This window comes from Betta splendens, chromosome 6, assembly GCF_900634795.4.
Source record: "Betta splendens chromosome 6, fBetSpl5.4, whole genome shotgun sequence".
Lineage (NCBI taxonomy): Eukaryota > Metazoa > Chordata > Actinopteri > Anabantiformes > Osphronemidae > Betta > Betta splendens.
Window position 1 is genome coordinate 14,018,701 of NC_040886.2, and position 20,451 is coordinate 14,039,151.

Here is a 20,451-nt window from a genome sequence, read left to right on the forward strand (position 1 = left end):
CACATGCTCATTCTTTAATCATGATCAAGTCCTGCCAATGCTGGAAAAACCGGCATCACGCGGGAGCAGAGCCGCCTCGTCTGTCTGTTTTATCATCACACAAAGTGACTGATGGAAGGTCGTGGAGCTGCCGCCCTGCAAAAGCCCAGCGCTGAGCTGCTTTTGGACTTCTGGTCCCGACTCGCATCCTCGGGTCGAGGCTGATGCGTGTTGTGTGTTCGTCCTGACTCTCCAGCGGCGCGGGGGGGCGGCGTTCCCAGCGTTCCCAGCGTCCCCGCGTGCTCTCAGGGCGTGTTCCTGGCACCGAACGTGCAGATAGGATGAATAAATCACACGCAGACCCTCAGAGACAGAGCCTGGAACCGGCTGCAGCCAACCGAGCAGACATCTGGAGCCTTTCTGCAGAGGAGAGATGACGTGTAGGAAGATGCGGCGATAAGGAGAAGTCTGTCAGGGAGCTGACGTCGGCCGACTAATCGTTCTGCAAACATTACACTGTGGTGAATTATTCTCATGGAAATATGAGGGAAACAAGACACATTTACTGGTTAGTTTGTTAAACAAACGTGTGATAGTCATTAAAAAAGCGGCACTCTTCTAAGATAAAACCATCACATGCGTCAAATGATGTCCAACATCCACAATCAACCAATAAATGGTCTCAACAGAAGAAACAAGAACCAATAGAAAAGCTCTATATTTAGTTGGCTGCAAATTAAAACTACTATATAACATATTGAATGCTTCACCAGCAACTAGTGTGAGCACTGACCTGATCGTATATATATATATATATATATATATATATATATATATATAGTGGGGCTGTAAAAACAAAGGATTTACAGGATTAGTGCCATCTAATCCTGGCAGTGTAGAGAGAAAAGTGTCCCGTCGCCGTTGGCTCATCGAACGCCGACCAGAAGGAGAGATCACGTCTCTGTCAGCCAGAAAACGAGTTAACTCCGAGGGCTTATGTTGTGTGATAGCACATACTGTTAGCCAGTTTGTGGAGCCACGCACATTTGTAGGACACACACTAATGCACGAGAGCTGGAACAGTTGATTGCACATCACCGTGGTCCCCGTGGGTTAGTGAGCACTGATCTTATTAAATACTGTGGCTGCTGCTGCTGCTGCTGCTGCATTCAGGGGAAGAAGAGGAAAACACCGGCACCAGCCTCCATCTGCTGTGGTCAGCTGTGCTACCGAGACGCTGCAAACGGCACAACATACCCCGTGTGTGTTAATGCATAATGCACAGGACTGCAGAAAGAAAACAGAAGGCGATGGATGGATCGGGGAGAGGAAAGTCGAGCAAAGGGGGGGGGGGGAAGAGAGAGAGAAAGGGAGAGAGAGAGAGAGAGAGAGAGAGAGAGAGAGAGGCAGGAGGAAGCGAAAACAGCCATCCACAACAAATGGGCTGGAGGCTGGGATGGAGGTGACAGGTGCATTATCATAGGTTAATGGGAAGACTGGTGCTGCCTGTAGCTGCAATCAGGGGAGCACTGCCTCCACCAGCACCTCCATCAATCAGATCAGACATAAACTCCCACTCAGGCATGGAGCACACAGGTACAGTAGAGCAGCGCCTCCAAACAGTGGAACACAGCCGGCGCGGCACAAAGCGCTGGCGATTACAGTGTGATTATAAGAGGTTTATGAGCACAATGAGAGATAATTAGCACCTCAGGCACAGGTGTGATCATCTAAAGACGGCAGCCGCTGCTGCTGCTGCTGCTGCTGCAGAAACAGGCTCAGGTTCAGTCGCTGATACTCACACAGGAGATCTGGTTTTGTTGTGGTTCGGTGCCAGTGGGACATTAGTGTCCGTTCTCAGAACCCACGTTCTGGCAGTGTGGGTTCTGATAAACCTAGTTATGGGTCAGGATACGGCATTAAAAGAGTGTATTCCAATACTAGATAACATTTAAGATCAACTTACCTTTTGTAATGAGTTTCTAAGTATATATTTGCTTCTCTTAGTATGAAATGGTTGCTATAATACACACCTACTGGAAAATAAGAAAGCGAATATTATGTCTCATTTCAATCACCTTTGGCTCAGATATAGTTTTCAGTTTCTCCTTCAGAAGGCTGAAATGAAAGACGTCACTCACTGATTCTGTCTTCTTTCGTTCCCTTGTCGCTTATGATCAAACCGCCCCCACTCACGCTGATGAAGCAGAGTGAGCGATGGTTTACACTTATATGAGCACTTTTACAGAGGAGGGCTGAAAACCAGCCAGCAGGCATTTTAACGTGATGGTCCTCGGAAAACGAGGGGAAGATGGGCAGGAAAGAGGATGCAAGGACGAGGACAGAGGGCAGGGCAGCTGCAGAGGATGTGGAGGTCAACGCTGGGCTGGGAAAACAACTGGGCCCGGGACTGGGAGGACGGGAAGGCCGGGAAAGCTGCAGGGCAGGCGTGTGGAAAGGTCTGGAACAGCAGGACAGATGTTAGAGGGCAAAAACACACAAAGAAAGAATACCATAATAAATAATAAATGAACTGTGACACATTATGCAGCGTTTAATATCATTATCATATTTTTGGCTCTAAATTGGACATCTTGGGAATTCTGGCAGTTCCCACTTCTGGGTGAAAAAAACAAAAAGATGTCACTGGAATCACAAAGCATTAGGCCTGAGCACCCTGAGCCCATCGAGCGGCTTCGGAGCGAGCGGGGACTGATTGCACGCGTGGAGGCGCAGCTGCAGGAGCATGCAGGCTGCTTCAGGAGGATTTAACATGGGCAGATAATGTGCGAAGGCTCCCATCAGCCCGATGAGTAACACCCAAGCCCACAGCTACTACCTCACATCCGCAGGCGATACCCACACTCGAGGCTCGTTTGTTAGGCGCCGGTGAAATCACACTCACGGTGGGATTTTCTACGGGGAAACATCCGGTTGGAGGCAAGAAAGCGGGCGACCGCTCCGGCCTCCGGCTGTTACAGGAACTGCTGCTGAAGCCGGGGTGGTTCCAGCCCTGTGCTGCTGCTGGCGAAGCGGTGGAGCTGTTGCCCGAGTGATTTCAGGGGTCTTGACTCCCAGCGGGTCAAAGAGGCCGCGTGGAGAGCAGACCTCGCCCTCATCGCGCTGGATTATCCTCCAAGAGAGGAGAGGGAGGCGTGAAGAGAAGTCAGTGCATCATTCTGACAGTGGGGCTGGATTCTACAAGCCGCTGGGCAGGAAATGAGGCGGAGGACTCCCACTGACCTGCAGCCACTTGCTGCCTCTCAGCCTATCATAGAAACAATTTAAACAGCTAATGGAACTCGGCTGATCCTCTTCCCGTCTCACACAGAGTCGCTGTGACTCACACTGCTCATTTCTTATTATAGCTCCTCGGGCTTAAAGAGTAATCCGCAGCCGACGGGATCGGCCTCAACCAGTTATTTCATTAAACATATCTATGAGAGCGCTGGACGCTGCGCAGAGGTGACAAACAGGAAGGCCAGCGGGGGTCCGGGCCACGCGGGCGGGTCAGCCTGCAGGTGGGGGAGGGGTCCAGCGTGGACGGACGGAGGGACGGGAAGCGGGGGCACCTCCACAACGGTGCCATGACTCAGCAAAAACAGGATGGGAGAGGACGAGCCGAGACCTTCGGCATCAGCTACGCTAAAACACTGACGTGGATGCGTGTGTGGATGCGTGTGTGTGTGTGTATGTGTATGCGTGTGTGTGTGTGTGTGTGTGTGTGTGTGTGTGTGTGTGGATGCGTGTGTGTGTGTGTGTGTGTGTGTGTGTGTGTGTGTGTATGTGTGTGGATGCGTGTGTGTGTGTGTGTGTATGCGTGTGTGTGTGTGTGTGGGTATGCGTGTGTGTGTGTGTGTGTGTGTGTGTGTGGATGCTTTGTGGATGCATGTGTGGATGTGTGTGAATACATGTGTGTATGTGTGTGTGTATGTGTGTGTGGATGCATGTGTGTATGTGTATGTGTGTGTGGATGTGTGTGTGTGTGTGTGGATGCGTGTGTGTGGATGTGTGTGGATGTGTGGATGTGTGTATGTGTGTGGATGTGTGGATGTGTGTGTATGTGGATGCGTGTGTGAGGATGCGTGTGTGAGGATGCGTGTGTTAATATGTGTGGATGTGTGTGTGTGGATGTGTGTGTGTGTGTATGTGGATGTGTGTGTGAGGATGCGTGTGTGAATATGTGTGTATGTGCGCGTTCCATCTCAACCTGCTGCAGGTTGCTCAGAGTTTACTGAACACGTGACGCCTTCGTTATTCATCCCTACATTTCTCTCGGTCTCAGTGGGATCATCATGTCCCACTTCCTCTGCCAGACTCACTGAGTGACAGATGAGTGGAAAAGGCACAGGAGGCGCTCCTGACTATAGACAGCCCACACTTTACCTTCTAGTTCAGAAACGCCGGCGCTGAAATGGTAAAACTCTAGCAGAGACTACGAACCTCATTTTAAAATGTAACCTTGATTAATCACTTTGCTTTAACCTAAGTACACAGAAACTAACTGAAAATGAACAAGCATGAGTTCAGTATTTTAGCTTCATTCATGGTCACAGTGTAAATATTAATACAGGTCTGCTTGTATTTTTGTGGATGTGTTGCAAACACTTCCCACTGTTCATATTTTAGTTTTAATTGCTTAGAGACATTTATAAAATATCACTTTTGTGCTTCTTTAGTCATTCTGCCTGATGAAGGGTAAAATCTCATTTGCTTTTTAATATCTTTCTTTACAGAATTGGGGCTTTAATCCAACGGGCGGACGCTGAAATTTCGTCTTCCTCTTGTGCAGCCAACAGCTTTTGTTCTTCAATGACGAGCTTTAAATGAGAAGCTGATGTTTGTGCTCAAAGAACTCGGCACGGACCGAGCTCCCTGATGAGATATGGTTCTGTTCAGCTGCTTCTAAACATTCTCCTGAGAAAACACGGAGCTGGATTCATTATACTGAGGTTAAGTGTCTTAGACAATAGTAGATGAAAGCGGCAAAGTCTGTGCTGCGCCTGTTGTGCTTTAAAGCAGTGCTAGAGACTCGGTGGTGAGGCATTAGCTGCTGGCACGACATGACATCATGAGCCCCGTGTACCTTGATAAGAGTCATTCCACTTAAACCTTACGAGGGCAGCTCTTTGTGCTCGTTGCAGAGGGGGAAAAATCCTGTTATCGCAGAGAAATGAATGGATGCAGAGCTCTTTGTTCTGCACAGCCACAGGCTAGTCAGACTAAATTAACATGAACTTACAAAGACTTAATTGGGAAATAATCAAAAAAGAAAGACTTAGCTCAAAGGAGTAGAACTGTGAAGGCAGCGGAAATACTAATGTCTTAAGAATTTGCATGAAGCTCATAATTAAAGCTGCAGCCTTTATAAATTGGGGTTTAAAAACATAATTAATCAGCTGATGAAGAAGCTCCTATTATACACGGAAAACGATGCAGTTCACTTATGTTTCTCATCTTGCCCAACTGCATGAGTCAGTAGCAAAGCTGAGTGTCTACTGCCCTCATCTGGTTGATCAGAATACAAACGCACAGGGGAAACTATAAGCTCCTTACAAATGATGCGTTCAAAGACCTTGTGTTGAAGTTTGCAATTAATTAGCACAAAATCAACAAGTGTTTAAAAATGGACTAAAGTTTATTTATGAGTAAAAACACTTTTTTCATTTTAGCTAAACTGGCAGATTTACTTTATAAAACTTATTCTCTTTGTGTAATTGCGTACAAAATATTTTAAATATAACAAAAACCTTCATTTCTAATGAGGTTTAAATTAATATTTCAATTTGGCAGATTATAAAACAGTCTGTTTTTGTAACAAGTACAAAAGTAACTTAAAAAAAACAGTTTCCTCCCGTTTGTATCTTTTTTTTTCAAATGGCATTAAAAATGCATAAAGTTGAATCTATCCACAAAATATCCTTTAGGTCCTGCTCTAACAATGGACAGATGGAGAACGTGGGATGAAACTCATAGAATTACTTTGATATGAGTTAATGAACATTTTATAGTCATATGTAGCAGTTTCTGAAATTATTCAATCACCACTAGCTGTCTTGTTTTCTCTGCTTGGAAAGCATGCATATAATGGAAATTACATGTTACAGCTACAATATTAAAAAACATATTTTGCAAAATGAAGGCATAAGAAGCTTTAAGGTAAGATGTTTAGGGCTGATGCCATGTTTTAGGAAGGAAAATCCAGCATCAGAAGTGATTCGTTCCCCAAGGATCCAATTCCTCTGATTCAGACTAAAATAGTGCTGACGGGCTGCGGTGGCAGCCACATACTGTACATCACAAACAATAGAAAGGAAATGAAGAACAATGGGACTATTAAAACAAGGGCATGGGGGCGAGTTCCCATCCAAAAATGTTAACTAATCAGTTTTGTGCAAAAACCTATTGTTAAAGTCATATATACTGTACAGTTGCAAGATAAAGATGGTAGGAAACATACTCAATCAACTCATCATTCACACACTAACTCAATGCTAGCTAGTCATTTTGAAAGCTACTGGTTTCCAGTAAAGAACACCCGTGATTAAAGGTCGCTGACATGACGGATGGTGGGAGGTAGGAGGAGGTGGTGGTGCTTGGTGTAAACAGAGGCTAATATCAGGGTTTCTGCATACGAGGATGCTGATGATTTAAGTCAGAACCTCCACCACAGCAGCACGGCTTTGGGCATTTCCTCCACCCTTCCCACTAAAAATACCAGCTACAAGATCACAGAATGGCATTAATCCACGAGCACACCCACACCCTCCCGCCTCCCTCTCATCTCCCTACCCTGGAGGAAGAAGATGCTCTGGTTCGCAGCTCACCAAGTGTCACTAAAGTGCTCTCCCTACTAACGTTAAGCGGTTCATTGAGGTCATCCAAGGAAAATATTACACATGAATGAACATTTGCATAGGATCAAACAGAATTCTCAGGCTTCCATCAAAAATATCTACTTATAAAACACAAACAAAACGACAACAAAAATAACTTATTGAACTTATTGTCAACAAGTGTGTCAAGCTTGACTGACAGGTGGGTGGGACATGTGGAGGGTGAGAGGTTTCCACAGCTGTCAAAGCACGAGCTAAAGAAATGGTGAAGACAACTGTTTCATTTCCTGTTTGTGTGTGTGTGCATGAATGAGAATGTGAGACAAGTAGAGGTCCATCTTTCTGTGCTGACCAGCTTCAGCTCAGTACTTCGGTACTTTGGTATAATCCTCTTGGACGACGCTCTTGCAGAGACACATGGAGAGGATCATTCCGAGGAGCTGGAGGACGAGAGAGGAGACGACTTAGTTACTGAATATAAAGGATGCAGGTGTATCATTCCTGATTAAGATCCCTTCACTAACACTATAAACCTCAAAGGATCAAAGAAAACACACCATCTGCTTAGCAGCACCTACAAAGCCCATAAATCCACAACAACAATTTGTGTCTCTAATTGTGTATTTGGTCAACATAAAAGCCAACAAAAGTGTAAAAACAGCATGTGGTTTTACAAGGCTTTGCTCTGGCTTTTTTCCTGCTTCTAGTTACGCTGAGTGGCTGCAGCTCAGATTTTAAAAGATCAACCTTAACACAAGCTTTAAAGGGCACCTATGACTTACTGTATGTAGATGTTTGCAGCTTATTTATCAGTTCAATACTGTCAACACTGACTTTACTTCACCTCACATGGTGGATTTGTTAGAATGCCACTAAGATAAAAAAGTAAGGACTATTCTGTACTGTAATACTAATGCAGGAAAGACGTGGCTCCTGTACCTCTACTACAACCACGGTGGCACAGATTCCCAAAATAAGTCCACAGTTGTCCGCGAGCCATTTCTCCACACTGCTAATACAGCCCTGAGAGAGACAAAGACAGTTTGGTTACAAAAGAGAAGAGTGCAAGCAGTGAGTGTGGCAGTGAGCTGGACTACGTGATCCCATCCGGACATGAACAAGAGCCTTTTCAAAACATAGCAGTTGACTTTGGATCGAGCCTGTGAGGGGGAGAGTAACACAAACAGGCAGCGGAGAAATACAGAGTCAAGTTTTCAAAGCAAACGTCAGAGGAGCGGCGTCTTTTCCTAGGGGTCGATCAAATCACGCAGCACTAACGATGACTCGGCTGTGCTGATTAAGAGCAACCACAGTGCCACACAGCGCTGGGAACAGGAGTTACTCAACACGTCACACTGACATATGTACTGAAGTAAACGCGCCCTGTAGCATTGTTCACCCAGCAGAGGAAACACCAGCTAAACACTGATCACAGTCTGGACCCAAAGATAAAACATTCCCAGCATTTATTACAAAAGACTGCTTCAGGTAAGCTGCCAAGAACACAGTAGTAAATGGAACTATGCACATTCTTTTAATTCAATAGAGTTTGTAATCGGCTGAAGTTACTTAATATACCTTTTTACTGTACATGTTAATAGTTCAGCAATTCCAGTGATACAGAACACTGTGCATGCACTATGCGAGCTAGCACCAGTAAAACTGAAAGTCAGGATTTTCATCGGTACAGTAGATCTTCCAGTGCCCACGTACCGTTTCAAAAACAGGTAACTCTGGGGACAGGTGTTCACACAGACCCCCCGACGACACGTCTGTGCCGTGCATCGACACATTCCGGCAGGAACACGGGTAGAAGTGTTTGGAGCTGTTTCTGACCGAAACGTTCTCAGACCAATTTCCTGGACCAGTCCATCCACAACACCCCATCTGGAGATGAGACAGAGGGAAGATGTGACTTATAGCAAAACATGGCGTGAACAACATAATAAACACATGGCACAATAAATAAGATGCAGGCAAAAGTCGAACAAATAATAAAAGATGTGGTCATAATTCCCAGACCTCATTGTTAAATGTTCTTAGACACTCTGATGTCTCTGTCACTGGCAAATACAGCTATTGCTGTACATGAAAAATTCCCTGCACTATTTTCATCAATATAATGAAAGTGACGGAAATTAGAGATATTCAAAACCAGAGCAAATGGAAACAAAATTGCATGGCTAAATATCACGAGGGGCAAATACAAAGGAACCTTCTTGTAATTTGGTGAAGTGACACTGTAGCATGGAGCTGTTTAATGAGCAGTGTTCACATCCTATCATTTTAAGTAATTAGTGTAGACGCGAGTGAGAAAAGCTCATCATTTTGTCCTCAGAGGTATCAAGAATGTCTGACAGCTAAATCAGAAAGTGATACATTGCCTGCTGTTCATGCCTTTTTTTAGCCTACAGTATATTCATATGACAATAGCAGTGGTATAGGGGTGTTATTATTAAATGTCACCATGTTCTAATTCACTTAGTTTATTACTTTACAGGTGTGAAAACCTGTTTAATAAAAACATTGATATTCCAAATGAACACTGTGAACACATACATTAGATTCATTGTGTTTTATAAGTTGCAAAATCAACTCACTTGTCGTTGAACATAGTCCCAAGCGTGCTCAGTGGTCCTGTTGCCTGTGTAGTTGACTATGATGCCCTGTACGATGTTGGACATCTCATGTCTCAACTAGGAAATAGAAGAGGAGAAGTCAGCACACTGCAGAGGCCTGCTGCAAAGTTTGCACCTCACACAGATTACAAAGGTTGCTCACAGTCTAGCAACAGCAAAAGTAAAAAAAGCGTTTGATATAAAAATACATGCGTTGGTGACAACACTGAGACTCCAAGCTCAGCTGACTGTCAGGTTACACTGTGCAAACACAGCACAGTAGTAGCAGGACAGTGTTTATGTGTGAAACACCACAGCGATGCGGCTGCAGGGATCCACTAGAGATCAGTGAGAGTATCGCCCTATTCTGGGAAAGGGCACCACCCTGCCCTGTGGCGAGCCTTAAACACAGGGAGCGCGTCTTAGGGTACAGGCACACACATACAAACATGCTGGAGGCCTGGCAGCTGGGAAGGCTCCGCCTATGTGGAATCCTTCAGGGGTGAAATATATGAAGGGAAAAAAAATTTTATTCCCTGGGAGGAAAAAGCATTAAATTAATCTGACGGCTTGGCCTGTTTAAACACAACACTTCCTTTTCACACAGTGCCCTCAAGGTGGTGGTATTATCTGTCATTGAGTTGACTAACAATGGTTTTAAGGAAAAAAATACAGCATTTTGTGCAAAATGTTTAATGACTTTCGACAAACGCACCAAAAAGGTCAGCTAATAAATGTGAAACCTGGCTTCATCTCCTACTTGGATGTGTTTCGGTCTCTCCTGTAGGGGGCACTGTGCCATTACTGACTGTAAAAAAGTTTCTAATGTAATAATTTAATTTAATTTAATAATTTTGTACAAAAAGCTCCTCCAATCCAAAGATTTTAAATCCATTTTAAATTTACTTATAGTATTTTTGCCCTTTCTTACTACAGTCCACATCTCAAGTAGTAGCCAAAAGGAAAACTAAAGCAACTGTGGAAATAACTGCGGCACCTCGACTTCCTCTACAGTTGCTACGCACCTCCCTGGGTTCACCTGTTTCTTCAGAAACAAACCAACATCCTGTAACATTCTATTTGCAGAACAAAAAAAACAGCGCTTCACCACAGGACTGAGGAGGCTCCCCAACAAACTCAGCTAAGAACTACAGATGTAGTCAGACTCATCTGTTAGGAGGGGCAGCACAAATAATCAGCACAGCTGTACCGGTGGAAAGAAAAGGGCTGAAAGGCAGAAACGGGTAAGTGAAGGTCATAGTTGAGAGCGCGAGTACAAAAGCAAAAACTAAGAGGCCTGAAAAAATAACCCACCCGGTCTCTTTGGAAGTAAATGAGAACTCCAGCTGTGATCTGGGCGATGAGGATGAGGAGGAGGCAGGTGAAATACTGTGAGGGATAAAGAAATGTGGGATTAACACCAACTGAAATAAAATTAATGTAGCAGTAACCAACCATATCTATATATAAAAAAAAAATAAAATAAAATAAATAAATAAAAAATAATAATAATAATAATAATAATAATAATGAAAAAAACACAATGAAGCTTTCTGTGGGCTAATGTAAGTCATTAAAGAGCCTCTCTGAGTGTAGGGTGCTGTGTCTACTGCCAGCTGGTCACTGTCACTGAGAAAGTAGGTCACAGCAGTTCTTCACTTAACCCCTAGTAGGTTTAACATTGTAGAGGTCATGCACCCATTCCTGCTCTTGTGGCGCCCCCCGCTTCACTCTGGCTTTATCCCTCCCACCCCCTCCACTCAGTAAATCCTCACAGGCTGCACACTGTCAGCCCACATATAAGCAGAAATGCTGAAAGACCTTACTGTCAGCAGGAATCTATCAGGGCTTCTGAGCCAAGCCTGAGATTTCAAGCAGGTGTTTTAAGTCAGTGTCAGCAAACAGTATGTGCAGCTTTTGAGGCATTCATATATATATATATTATTGGCAGCACAACAACACAGCACAACAACACAAAGCTTGTCTGTTTATAATGCTCCTAACTGTAACAAAAGTGGTTAGCACCTTTATTGTAATATACACACATTTCCTGAGTGGTCTTGAAATGTAATCACGTGGGGGTTCTGATGACATTCAGTTTAAGACTTCCAGTTAAGGGTATGATATCAAGTTCAAACATGGCAGGAATAATCTGTTGACGTTCCTTACCAGACCCAGCATACAACGGATTTCACAGATGGCTCCAATCCAGCCAAAGAAGCCCATGACCATAGACAGGGAACCCACTCCGATGAGGATGTAGGAAGCGCCTTTCACCGTCTCTGAGGATTCCTCTGAAGATGTATGAGCACAGTGAGGTATCAGCCATCACAAAACACATGGAAACCACATGGTGCTGCAAACTTCAACACAACAACAGCCTTATGTTGAAATAAAATTGAGTTTATTAGTTAAACCCAACTTATTTATAAAAAAAGCTTGACTATCATACAGAATCAAGTTTCATTCAGGGGCTTTAATGATGATCTGATATCTCTTCTATGTTAACCACAGTGCGTGCTTGCAAACGAATGCAGCTCAGATAAATACATCACATGTAAAACTATTTTGACACAGATGATTGCAACAAGTGAAAGAAATGTTTCTCAGAAAACCTTCCACTTCTCTGAATTCAGAGCATTCTAGTGTTACTCCCACAACAGATTATGGGCCACCAGAGAGACAGAGTTGGACCGAGGCGAGTCAGCGTGTGGCAAGAGTAATTGACTTCCTCACTGGTATGTGGATTGGGAGAGCAAGAGGACGGGTTGAAGAGTGGAAGGTCTAAGACCAGATACACTGGAGCCTCTGTGTAGCTGTGTATTATCTGGGCTGGACGGGGTCTAGAGAGTCAGAGCTAGGTCTGCAGATTGAGCTAGAAAAGATTTCTGAGGTTAGAAAAGTAGCCGGAGCTGATGTAAACTCACTCCCATTGATCTGATTAAGACGCTGACAGAGGCAGCAGCTCCTCTACTGCAGTTCTATGACCTCAATGCACTGTAACGTCTTAGCAGGGTGAGGATTATTAGCTTCCCCTTTTGTGTTAGCAGTCAACAAGTAAACAAGCTACTGTGTTCATCACAACAAGGAGGTCAAATAATTTTAATAAACATCGAAAAGCACTGTGGCATTTTTAAATGTTTTCATCACTCTGCTTTTTTAAATTAATTGACCAAAAATTTATGTGACTTCGCAGAAGCTGCAATTTTGTTGTTGTTTCTGTTTTGAAATTGTGCACATAATAAATATTGCAGCCATGAAACATATTCTGTAAATGACATTTCTGGGTATAAATCAGATTTGGTAACTTAGTAACATTTGTTGGCTTAGTGAGGCTGATACTATCTTGCATACGGGCTTCGTCAACTCTGTCATTACATTCATGTATGCGGTTGGCTGTACATGGGCGACCAGAGGAGTACAGGTTGTGGTGGTTCAAGAAGAACCAGAAGCTAAAAGTATCCAGTGTGTTTATGTGGCTGTAGGGTAGCATTTAAAAGGAAGCAGACAAGCACGCTGTATGTTCCATATCCAGCACACTGCTGAAGCATGTTATTTTAGTGTCTCTAATTCACACACCCACGCACAGCTAGAGCTTGCGAAAGCAGCACATGGTGTCCCTAAAACATAAAGTAACTGGGGAATTCAGGTTGAAGAATATAGTATCATGCAACTGTAGTGTTACTGGCACAGAGGCTGAGAAGCAGAAGTGAGGAAATAACTAAACTAATTCATTCATTCTGAAACAGACATTTATTTAGACGTACATTTATTCTTGATTTGTTTTAGCTGAGAACAGCACCAGTGTTCTGCTCCATCCAGTTAGTGTGTTAATGTACAAAAGATACTCGTTTGTGGCGTCTCTGTAGCCTAGTGCTTAAATAAACACTTCCAGTAATAGTACACCCTGGAGTTAGTGAGAACAGAATAGTGGAACACTAATACGACCTCAAAACAACTCTCCAGCAGTTTTCTAACATCCTCAGCCTATAATACATTCATTGTTCAGATTAACTATTTCCAGTACCATCGTGCAGCAGTTCAGTAAACTACATTCAGCTGTGACTTGCTTCAGCAGTATCTATATTACGGGCTGGTTTTATCAGAGTTGCAGCTGTAGGTGTTAAGCTTGCATCTGTTGCAATACTGAATACATACATTTCTCCCTAAATCAGTGTGTACTGTGGCTTATTTCCATGTAGGTCTCTGCTATATATTTCAAGAAAAGACTCTTTTGGAGAGTCTGCAATGAAGGGAAAACCCTTTTAACTAAAAATTGGGGGGCTTAAAAAAACATCCTTAAAGTTCCCCAAGCCACTGGGACAGCTGCAAAGGTCCTATTAATACCAGTCATAAAGAATGGAAACTGAAAACACAGAGATCCTGTTTATGGTCAGGCAATGGTACGAATGAAAGCAACATACAAAGTCAATAAACATAGTTGCCAGCAGCTTTGGCTTTTGTTTCTCTACCAAGATGTAAGAGGTTTCCAATGAGGTTAGAAACTCAGGGAGCTGAGGTTGAAACCTTCTGGGTACAGAGGAGAACAAAAACACAGAGGAGAGACGGCCATCAAGGCTCTGACAGGAAGGAATATCATTAGTAAAGCATTGCCTCCGCTATCTCTGGAGAAACAGCTGGATTATCATAACAATGAGACTCGGCCTCTCAGCCATGATGAATACTGAGCAGTCATAGATAAGGACAGACAATAATAACCTTGGAGTGATTTTAGCAATCGACAGAGGAACTGCTTTAGGACACAAGGTCAGTTCTGTTCTGAGTTGAATCAAAACTCCAGTATTTTGCCACTCCACTAGTCAAAGCAGCTCAGTTGTTCAGCCTAAATAACAGTGTTTTGGGCCTGCCTGGCCTTCAGAGGCTCTATTCATCAAAAGGGTTCAAGGAGAAGCTCCAACTATATTTTTAGTCTAACATTGATTTCTTACATTGTCACAAAAGAGGCAAAACTATTTCCCCTAAATTTACTATAACTTAACCTAATTTAACTTATATCCATTTTCTACCTCTGAAGCGCGTGGGGGGTCGTGGGGTTCTGGAGCCTGTCCCAGCAGGCTGAGGGTGGGGGGGCAGGGTACACCCTGAACAGGTCGCCAGCCTATTGCAGAGCCAACTTAACTTATATCATCAGACTATTCATACTATCAAATATGGTACTAGTCCAATTAGAAGATATGCTAAATTTAACCTCCATCATGTGTCAAGCTGCCAGTTAGTTATTCAATTGACTTTTTCTTTACAAAAGGCAGAAAACTTCACTGCTCCTCTGAGCAAAGCTCCATCTGGGATGAATATACTGCAAGTATTTATAACTGCAAGACAGATTTATAGCAACTAATAGTTTCCATCCTTAGTTCCCAGTTCTTTTCAGGCAAGACTAGAACTGGGTTACAATATGCTTTCTCTCGTGTCTTCACAGCATAAACGACAACACGTTACTGTCTGTGCAAAGTTGCAAACTTTGCCTCTTGTGCTACAGGTAGATCTGTGACAACACCTGCGAAGATGAGAGATTTTGTCTGTATGACTCTGCCTGATGACCTGATAGCCGAGTGGCTAACCTACTCTTCAACAGGTGTGTGTTAGTGGGTGTTAGAGCAGATGTAAGCAGCTGAGGAAGTCATCAACTTTCATCTGAGTCACATTTTTTGTCTTGTGTGAACATCCCCTGTGCTTCTTTGGGGTAAATTCCACATAAGCTGTACAAAGTAGGTCAGAGGTTTTAGGGTCTGCCAGGAATATTCCTTGCTCTGTGTTGCAACTGCCTCTGTGCACAAACCGACTGAACTGGCAAGGGTCAAAGAACTGAATACTTGCTTACAGTATGTGTTATCAATTAGGCGCGCAGCAGCAAGACAGTGAGAGTCAAAACACTTACGTAGAACCGTAATGAAGCTTTCTTTATCAAAAAGAACCCATAGTCCAAAGCCTGCAATCAGTGCCCCAAATACCTGTGGAAGGGAAACAGAAGACTGTCAGGCACCAATTTTCACATGAGACTAAAACAGAGAATACAAAGATATGAAACGGTGGGCCTCATTTCTGCTTCCCCAGCATGTCACATATGGGAATAATCTGGTCCCAGCTCTTCGCTCTCTCTTTATCTGTCTCTTTTTCTCACACTCACACTCACACTGAAGACACAGCAATATTATTAGGTTTTCATGCTTTCCATTTAACTATCTGCTCTAATGATGGTTCAATGTAAAATGAAAGCACTAGAAATCGCTACTGGGAAACGTGAATGAGTCTAGATCAAGAGCCACACTCTAACCATGCAATTAGATCTAGCAGCAAATTGAGCAGTTTTAATAAATGAGAAGAGTCGTAAATTCTAGACTGGAACAGTTTGTACTTGGTGTGTGAATGCTTTAAAAATGACCAGTTTATTGGATTTCTTTTAATTAAGAGGCCCCTTGTTTGCCCTGTGAGGAATTGCAGAGGGGGTAAAATCCATAGACAAGAGACTCTGTTTATTCACTAGTTTCCCCAGTGTGCTGCCACCCCAGCCCAAGCCCACAACAGTAATTAGAGTCCTGGTTGAGAGTTTTTCATTTAGAGGGTCTATTGAGCTCCCGGCAGCCATCATTAGCCCACCACTTCCTGGCTTCCCTTGGTCTAATCTGTCGTTTGTCAGGTTTATAGCAGAACACCCTTTGAGTCCGTTTTTGGAGAAACCCCTGGATTCTGTTGTGGCCACTTTAAAAGAAGAGGAAATAAACAGAAACCATCTGTTGCTTTATGAAGAGTTGTGCTGAGAAACAGTGGAAAGCCTCCTCCCCAGAGCAGAGTTAAGGCAACATTTCCTACTGCCTCCCCACTAACCTACAGTATAGATCTATCTGACTCAATATCCTTATTCAAATAAACCTGAAACCTGAACACATCACACAGCTCTGTATGTGTAATGCGTGTTGGTTCAAGTGAACAAGTTCAGCATACTATAACGATCTTCTATCTTGGGTAAACACAGCTCCTGACAAAGTGGTAGAGGTGTGGCGTAAATCTGTGCATGATGTGCGTGTGCAGCTATTGCAGCACGGCCACCAAGCAATGACGAAATGTGTTTACTTACAAAGAAGAGAAGGTTGAAGAGGAATAGAAAATACTTGGTAACTGTGATGCAGCCGTTTCCCATAGTTGCACTTCTGGAAGGCAAAAGTAAAATGTAATTAAAATTTTAATTTAAATTATATTAAAAAGAAATATTATGAGATATTATAGTTATGCAATATACAATGACAAAACACATAGTGGAGAAAAGCCAGAAAAACAAATACGACATCCAGCTTCACAATAAACTTGTTTCAATAGGTTCATATTTGAGCCACAGAACAAAAATCTGGACACTTGGATCCATAAGTAAACATTTGCAACAAACACATTTAATTAAGCTTAATCAAACAATCCCAGTCTAATCTTTTAATAGGCAATAACCAGCCAGCTGTAGAATAGTAGAATTGAATGAGAAAAGGGTAAACTTAGTTTATGAACATCTGCATGTTTTACACTGAGTTTTATAAAGTATTTAAAAGCAAAGATGCAACAAAAATAGCTCATTTACAACAGTATCCAGCCCCATTGGATAGATGTCACATGACCACATTAGAGACAATACAGCACACATATACTGTACAGGTTTCTGATGCTTATGACTGTATTCAGCAGCTTCACACTTTCCTTTAGGAAACATTGGCAGACAAGGCCGGCACCACACGTACAGTGGCCACAGTTTAAGAAACTCGCTGGCAACACCATTCAACCTGTGCTCCAAAAGTCCAAAGAAAACATTTACCACAACCAGAACTTTTCCTTCACTGGGAGAAATGAAAACATAGCACAAGCAGCCACCGCAGTTGTTTGAGGAGTCTAAGAATATCTGTGTGGAAGATGACATGCTATTCTCTTCTGCCTCATTTCATGCCACTCAGACCGTCTACATCAGTTTATATTTAGCTTGGTGCTATTTTTGAAAACCTGTAGATTAGTTTGTCCTTGTGCTGAAACACCAAGAAGTGCTTTTACTGCTAAGCCTTTAAACTACATTCATTACATTTGGTTGATAGGTACTGTGCAAGAAAAGCTAAAGCTCTAATAAAATATGAAGTGTTGTATTTAAAAGGAGGCTGTTTACTTCCCAACAAACGTTTTTGACTTTAGTGCATTCTTTCAATAGATTGTTACAACTATTACATTAAGTGCAGTTCATAACATCCAATCACTCATGCCTGGCTGTAGGTAAAAACTAACCTGTGGTTTCCCATTCCAAGCTGTAAAATGAACAGAAATATTTCATCTTCATAAAACTGAACACAGCACGACGCCCAAACAGAACATGGCCCCAAAATGTAGATAATCCTTAAAGAAGATTGCTGGTCTGTATGTCTAGATAGTGATCAGCAGCATGGATTAAAAAAGAGACTTAGTTATGACTACCACTATTTGCTGACTGAGCTCCATCAATGTGAAAACAAAAATATTCCTTAATGCTACATCGAATTAAACAGTTTGGAAGCCAAGTCAACTTGTGCTTTGACAGCCAAATGACTGTCCTGAGGTTAGCAAAGCTGAGCCAAACCACATATGTTAATTTTTATGTGAACACATATCGTGCAGACAACCCAAGGGGCCTATTTAAAGTGTTATTTATTCTTTTTCTAATTCCCTTTAGATAAAATCTTAATCGCATGGAATTTCCCTACAATGAATGTTCTCTAAAAAGAAAGCAAAGACTGTAAAGTACAATGGAAATTCCAAGTTGTGTCTGGAGCACTAGTAAAAGCTGTGAGCACTATAGCGGTGTTATGAATCGGAAATTTCTGGGGGGGGGGGGGGGGGGGGGGGGTCCACCTTCATGACATCACACCGGAGCCCCCGCTTCCATTCTCATGGTCTGGCAGAGGTGTGAACACCCTCCAACGTGCTCTTGGTACAAAGAGCCCGTTCAGAAACACGAGGGGAAAGATGGCTACAAAGACGGAATGAGCGACAGATGTCAGTAACTGTGTCACTAATGGCCTGAGTGCAGATCAACTGCAACCCTCTGGCTGGGTGCCAACCTTCATCCGTCATTTTCATACATGACCCATTTACACATCTGCAGGGCTATCGTGCTGGCAAAGACCTGCCTGCAGCCCGGCATCCCGGTACTAAGTCCCTTCCACTGATCCAGAACCCGAAGGTGCTTTATGCATCTCTGCAGGTCCGATCGCAGCTTTTGTTTGAGCAGCGGGAGATGGCTGTCACTTTAGCCGGAGAACATTGAACTTTGTGCGCTGCTGTAGATTATGAGTGATTAAAATTGTGTCCTCTCCTCTTTGACCCGAAGGGGATCTCCAATTTAGCGTTTATAGAACGTGCCCACATACATGAGTAATGAGTAATGAGAAATGGAGTAAAATCCCCCAGCAGGGGTTCAGGGTCAGGTTACTCCAACCACTTGGAAAATAAGCGGAAAGTCATCATGACTTACAGTACTAGAGCAAAACATTACAAACCTTTACATATTATAGATACATTCAAAGCTGAATAATGTATTTACAAACAATGAATAAACAAGGAAAAGTCATACACTTTGACGAAAAATTCCACAGCCAATAAATAAAACCCATCTATAAGCGAATACTGTGAGCAAGGAGCGCTAACGAACTCAAGATCCGCTTGTAATGAGCAACACGCCGTTCGACTAATGCGCGCCGGCTGCGCGAGCACGGTGGTAGATGGGTGTTCCTCCCCGCGTGCGTGGCCCCAGTGCTTCGTTCTCGGCTTGCCACAGCAATAACCCAATACAGTTCACCTCGGCAACCCAGAGAGCCCACATCCCACGTGCACGCAAGACGTCAAGGCTGACGATAAGTCCACAGTCCAGCGCCATTGTGGTCCTTCCTGTGCAGCGCTCTCTGATGTAAAGCACCAGACTGCGGGGCGTCAGCGTGAAGAAGGCCATAGTGCTTTCTCATCATCATCATCATCATCATCATCATCACAAGTGCTTACAACAGCTTCGTATTGCCACAAATATGTGAATAACGCACTTAATTAGAGTGGATGTTGTTTGTTCCACTTGAGCGCAGCGTCGGGGTTTGTGAAAGGTTTTGTTCTGGACCCGTTTCTGGTTCAGAACTCGGGCTGTTCCGAGACAGAACGAAAGGATGCTAACCCGACTTTAAGTGAGCGCCAGCGGCACATTCGGAGCTCTAACGCGAGAGGGCCCGGTACCAACAGTCGGTCCAGTACCGTAGCGTGAAACCCGTTAAAAGCGTTAGAAACTACATTAAAGTAGGGGTTAAACCGTCGGTTCAACTACTCGGTCCTCGTTGGTGAGTCTGGTTTAACGTCCGCTCATTTGCCGACGGACTAACAGCAGTTTTCTACACAAACGCGACGTTAAACGAACTTACTCGGTCTTCGTCTGTGGGCTGAAGGTTCCGCTTTGTCCCAACTCGCTGCCCGTGGAGCTGCGCAACTGTCCCAACTGTCTGCCGAACGAAACTGGAGCCTGTAAAACCGTCGCTCCGCGAGCTGTGCTTGTGCTCCCCGGGCGCGCGCACGAGGCGAGGGCGGGAGAGCGGTGCTGACGGGCCGCTGCGTCATCACAGCGGACCACCCTGACAGCAGCGCGAGTACATGACTCGAACTCAGGTTTTAATGGGAAAGGGCAGACAAACTTCAAATTCGACAACTTCCTCATTTGGAGTAAGTAAAGTAAAAATTCAAAATCATCTTTACCCTAATAACGACATGAAATAAATATATATTATAGATTCTTATTATATATATTCCTATACACTGTGACATTGCTTGATTGCATTGACTATGAGTCTGATAAATTTATTCTGCTTTTAAACAGTATTAAGTGCAGTTCTGTGTGTTTATAAATGATACCAGAAGTTAACTTGTAGCACTTTCAGCCTTTGACCTGTATAGATATTACAGACCAGTAAAGTCCAGATTATAGTTTTTAATGTATTGATTATATGGGGATAGTCGGGTTATGT

General features: G+C 43.5%; 1 protein-coding gene across 1 annotated transcript; it reads right to left on the minus strand.

Annotated features, from left to right (window-relative positions):
• Nucleotides 1-5,596: 5,596 nt before the first annotated feature.
• Nucleotides 5,597-20,009, minus strand: cd82b (CD82 molecule b). The gene is made up of 9 exons (XM_029154259.3): nucleotides 19,855-20,009; nucleotides 16,530-16,602; nucleotides 15,333-15,405; nucleotides 11,603-11,727; nucleotides 10,748-10,822; nucleotides 9,416-9,511; nucleotides 8,529-8,702; nucleotides 7,755-7,838; nucleotides 5,597-7,255 (listed from the first exon to the last, which is right to left on the minus strand). The coding sequence occupies exons 2-9, from the start codon at nucleotides 16,590-16,592 to the stop codon at nucleotides 7,178-7,180; spliced, it is 768 nt and encodes a 255-aa protein (XP_029010092.1). The 5' UTR covers nucleotides 16,593-16,602; nucleotides 19,855-20,009; the 3' UTR covers nucleotides 5,597-7,177.
• Nucleotides 20,010-20,451: the final 442 nt, after the last annotated feature.